Source organism: Notothenia coriiceps, unplaced genomic scaffold, assembly GCF_000735185.1.
Source record: "Notothenia coriiceps isolate Sejong01 unplaced genomic scaffold, NC01 NC01_scaffold00035195, whole genome shotgun sequence".
Classification (NCBI taxonomy): Eukaryota; Metazoa; Chordata; class Actinopteri; order Perciformes; family Nototheniidae; genus Notothenia; species Notothenia coriiceps.
This window is the reverse complement of record NW_011367896.1, coordinates 30399-35108: the sequence shown is the minus strand read 5'-3', so window position 1 is coordinate 35108 and position 4710 is coordinate 30399. Positions and strand designations below refer to the sequence as shown.

The following is a 4710-nucleotide window of genomic DNA, read 5'->3' as shown; positions in this document are numbered from 1 at the left end:
TGGTCATTTTTCCTCACAAAAAGAGAGAGAGAGAGAGAGAGAGAGAGAGGGCGCCTTGGCTGATACAAATGGAAGATTTGTCACGTGATCCCCGGGGCCGTTTTAATGACGTGCACACCATATGGCGCGTGCCGGGAGGGCGTGGCATCGATATGCTAATTACCCTCCATGCCCGTGTGTGTATGTGTTCGGTGTGTGTGTGTGTGTGTGTGTGTGTGTGTGTGTGTGTGTGTGTGTGTGTGTGTGTGTGTTTGGGATGCTGAGTATAAAAACAGCATCCTCCCACTCACACACCTCAGAAATCTCAGCGCAGATCACGCACAGTTACGCTCGGACAAGCACTAGAGCGCGCGGGATGCATGTGATCTGACCATCAGCTTCTTACAACAGGTAGGTTTTATTATTTATTATAAAGAGTAATAACTTGTAGCCTACCTTTAATGATCAATTCATCCTCTGTTTGGTTCTTCCTTAAGGACGATACATCTGATTAAATATTTATACCAAATGAATTATATATTAATGATAATTTAAAACAGAGAACAATTAACAGCGATTTATTCAGTTAGTAGTCGTTGGCTCGCCTCATACCTAAAAAATAAAACCAATATTCGTTATTTCCTCAATTCTGATTCGTTTTTCTCTCTTTCTTTAGTTATTTCAGCGTCTATATTTGTAGACTGTTCAATCATTCCTAAAATCATACAGATGGGGTTGCCGTCAGTCTATTCTCCTTTTCTGAAATTAAATATACAATTTCATTTTAAAAACGCATTTTTGGGGGGTCTTTTATTTTGTTATTTTTTATTTTGCTTGACAAATTTGTTTCGTCTTTTTATATTCGGTTTTTCACCACCTGTTAGTCTGCAACATTTACTGGAGCAGTCTTTGGAAAACGGGAAGGAGACATTTATGATAATAATAATAATAATAATAGATGTTTTCCTAATCTTTTAGCAGGATCTACTTTTAATCAACGTTGAAGTCGTGTTTTCAGACGTTTTTCGCCTAAATATTCCACTTTTAATATGAAAACTGGATATTTAAAACGGACTTGATTTTTTCTTCCCCTTTCGAATAGATACAATTATTATTTGATTTACCAGAGATGCAGATTTATACATTGTATTATATCTAAACTGTATTAAGGGTTATTTCGGTATAGTCCGTTTCCTATATGAATTCTGTTTTATAACCGTTTGTGGATTTTATTCTTAAATCATATATCTAAAGGTCGTATATGTTGGTAAATGTGTGATTTGGTCTAAATCACTTTAAACTTGAGTTATTTATAATACAGTTGATGCTACTGACTGAATTATGCCGTCTACTCCGTATAGGCCAATATAAGCCTGTTATATACGAATAATCAGCCTATACTTGAATACGCAATTTAATACGTATCAGAAAGCCTGATCATTTAAGATTTAAACCTGCAATTATTTTTATTTTCGTATAAAAATAATATCATAGCGAGAGCTTTACAGCATTTTTAAAGAAACCCTAAAAGCAGCTTAACTTATAGGCCTCACAAACAGCAGCTCAATTTAATATTGGTTTTCTGCCATTTTATTTAGAAGAAAATAAAAGCTGCACAGCATGCTCACCGAGGATTGCCTTCAACAGCTGGAAGTTAGAGCTGTCTGGTCTCGTGGTTATGACTATTTGTATTTGTAAAATAACAGATGCATTCTGGGTTTATCTTATAAATCAAGATATTGCAAAAATCAACTGCCAAACACGAGTTTGATCACACAATTGAGTTTGTAGCAATGTCAAAAAATATGTGAAAAAATATTAAACCATATTAGAATTATATACATTGGGAACTGGAGCTGTTATTGATACCTTTTACTACATAATGTATAAAAGCCTTAAAAACAGAGAGTCATTTTTATATTATAACTCCCTTAATGGGCAGTTTAATTCTGTTTCTATTAATGAGCCTACAGAGATTAAGTGATAATGAGTTTTTAATTGTTTTCTAATGAGCATATTCATTCTCTAGTCTCACACAGAGAATCAGCATCATGACCAGGTCTCTGCAGGAAGAGCAGGAGTCGGTGGGGTCGGAGGAGCAGCAGGAGCCTCAAAGCCCCTCAGAAGAAGGAGGAGAGGAAGAGGAGGACAGCCTCCTTAACCTGGAGGATGAAGACGAGGAGGATGATGGTGAGGAGGAAGAGGAGGAGGAGGATGGAGAGAACAAACCCAAGAGACGAGGTCCAAAGAAGAAGAAGATGACGAAGGCTCGTGTTCAGAGGTAAATAAGATAGAAAAAAAATATTATCAGCCAAAATGCACAAATATGTTTGTCCTGAGGGGGCGCTAGAGGGGAATCACATGTTCATTCAAATGTAGAGGGTTCATCCTCTGAGGAACAGGATTGTGGTCAGTAGATTTGGGGAAATTGTACCCCTATACATAATCAGACACAGTGCACTAATGTAATGAAAATCATCCTTCCTGGAATCTGGGTTGAAATGTAACCAAGCAGGCTGCAAAATGTTGGTTCCAAAACAGAACCATAAAGAACTTATTTGTGGATCTGAGATTTTGTTTAAATGGGAACATCGCACCAGTGCTTTATTACCGAGAGGACTTAGATCTTCTCCACTTGCCCTCCTGAGACTAAATGTTGATTTCCATCCGTCTCAATCTGGACATATTTTCTGTGATATGAATGACATGATGTGATTTTATGTGTGATATTTGAAAACAGGACTAACATTTAATCTGCTTTGTTTTTCTGCAGGTTTAAAGTCCGTCGGATGAAAGCTAACGCTCGGGAGAGGAACCGCATGCACGGGTTAAACGATGCTCTGGAAGGTCTGCGGAAAATTGTCCCTTGTTACTCGAAAACCCAGAAACTTTCCAAAATCGAGACACTCCGCCTTGCCAAGAACTACATCTGGGCCCTCAGTGAGATCCTGCGATCCGGCAAGGCACCTGACCTCATGAGCTTCGTCCAGGCACTTTGCAAAGGTCAGCGTCATCTTATTGTATCAGAATGGGCTGGGTTGAGCTAGAACTAGAGACAGTGTTTGTGTTAAAATAACATAAGGGGGATATTATAAATATGTGGTCTCAACCAGTGACACTCACCAAATTCAAATTAAGATAGGAATTTCTCATAGCGCCCCCTTTTGCATAAAAAGTATCCTTGGGCGTTAGAACAAAATGAGTATATTTGTGTATAACAAAATTCACCAGTAAGCTAGTAGCGAGAATAGCGATGCTTATCTCTTTACCAGATGATATATCGGTATTGACTGATTTTTGTCCCTTTCTCAGGTCTGTCTCAGCCGACTACTAACCTGGTGGCGGGCTGCCTTCAGCTGAATCCTCGGACTTTTCTCCCTGAACAGATGTCCGAACCATCGGTTCACCTCCCCCCACCTGGCGCTGCCACCTATCCTGGACATTACTCTTACCAGAGCCCTGGGCTGACGGCCGGCCTGCCCAGCCCGCCCTACGGCACCATGGAGCCCTCACACATCTTCCACCAGGTCAAAGGTCAACAACCCTACCCGCTGGAGCCCTTCTTCGATGGCGTCCTGGTATCAGAGGGTCCGTCGTTTGACCCGCCTCTCAGCCCTCCGCTCAGCATCAACGGGAACTTTGCGTCCTTCAAGCACGAGACTGTCGCTGGTGCTGACTACGACAAGAGTTTCTCCTTCAACGTACATTATGGGGCCGCAGGAGCTGGGGGTCACCCTGCCCTCTATGGCAGTGAGGGGTCCAACCCGCGGTGCAGTGAGCTGCAGGTGGACGGGCTGATGGGCTTTGATGGACACTCTCACCATGAGCGGATGATGAACGCCCAGCTGAATGCCATCTTCCACGAGTCCTGAGGAAGAGGAGGACAGAGGACAGAGAGCTGACCAGAGAGACAGTTATATGGACAGACAGACAGTTCTGTGTATGTCTATCATTTCATAGCTGTCTTTTATTTTTTCTCTTCTTTCATTCTGTGTCAGGCTCTACAACTCCTCATCATGAGGGCGCTGATGGCGATGTCATGTTGATGATGTAACCTTCTGTGTAGCTCTTCATCCTGCAGGAGACACTCTCTGAATGTCTCTTTGTTTTCCATATTATCACTCAAAAATAATCAATAAGCAATAATCTGGTGGAAACTATGCAATTTTGTTCAAATCTGAGCAACGCTCAGCTGATAATTCCAAATGTTGAAAGAATAAAGATTTCTCTATTTTTGGGTCTGTATGTAAGTTGGCTTTGAGCTGGAAATTGGGCCAAAGTTTTCATGTGCTTTTTACTTTTTGCTTTTTATAACGTTCCTGTAGTATTCTGTCAACATTTCATGTGACTTTTGTTCATATTTTATAAGATAGATGTTTATAAAGGCCTTTTAATAAAAGGAATTCAATGTCATTTATCTGAGAGTCTCTGTTTATCAGCAACAACGCAGCAGAACTCCAATTGGATCCTGCCCGGATGTCAATATAAGAACGTGTTGGTTCAGTTCAGTTTACTTACATAACCAGTTTCTGCAGTTACATTTTGCTCAATTCACTTCTGTCTAAATAACATATTTATGCAGGAAAAACGGTGGAAAATCTAAGCAGTCAGGTAATATATTACATATATTGTTGTCAGTCTCCAGGATGCTTATTACTGCCACTGTACAGACCAAGCATTTCATTTCCCAAAAAATCAACAATGGACTGGCTGATCCATCCATGGGTTTCT

At 40.5% G+C, this 4710-nt stretch overlaps 1 protein-coding gene across 1 annotated transcript; it reads left to right on the top strand.

Moving 5' to 3' along the window:
• The first annotated feature begins 303 nt into the window (after positions 1-303).
• On the top strand, positions 304-4392 carry neurod1 (neuronal differentiation 1). Its single transcript, XM_010791103.1, has 4 exons — positions 304-390; positions 2009-2260; positions 2753-2982; positions 3292-4392. The coding sequence occupies exons 2-4, from the start codon at positions 2031-2033 to the stop codon at positions 3849-3851; spliced, it is 1020 nt and encodes a 339-aa protein (XP_010789405.1). The 5' UTR covers positions 304-390; positions 2009-2030; the 3' UTR covers positions 3852-4392.
• The last annotated feature ends 318 nt before the right edge of the window (positions 4393-4710 follow it).

What these genes read in the sequence shown, in the direction of transcription:
- neurod1 (XM_010791103.1), top strand. Translation starts at nt 2,031, where the DNA reads ATGACCAGGTCTCTGCAGGAAGAGCAGGAGTCGGTGGGGTCGGAGGAG. An exon ending in ACGAAGGCTCGTGTTCAGAG is followed by an intron (nt 2,261 to 2,752) that starts GTAAATAAGATA and finishes GTTTTTCTGCAG; the next exon opens with GTTTAAAGTCCGTCGGATGA. An exon ending in CGTCCAGGCACTTTGCAAAG is followed by an intron (nt 2,983 to 3,291) that starts GTCAGCGTCATC and finishes TCCCTTTCTCAG; the next exon opens with GTCTGTCTCAGCCGACTACT.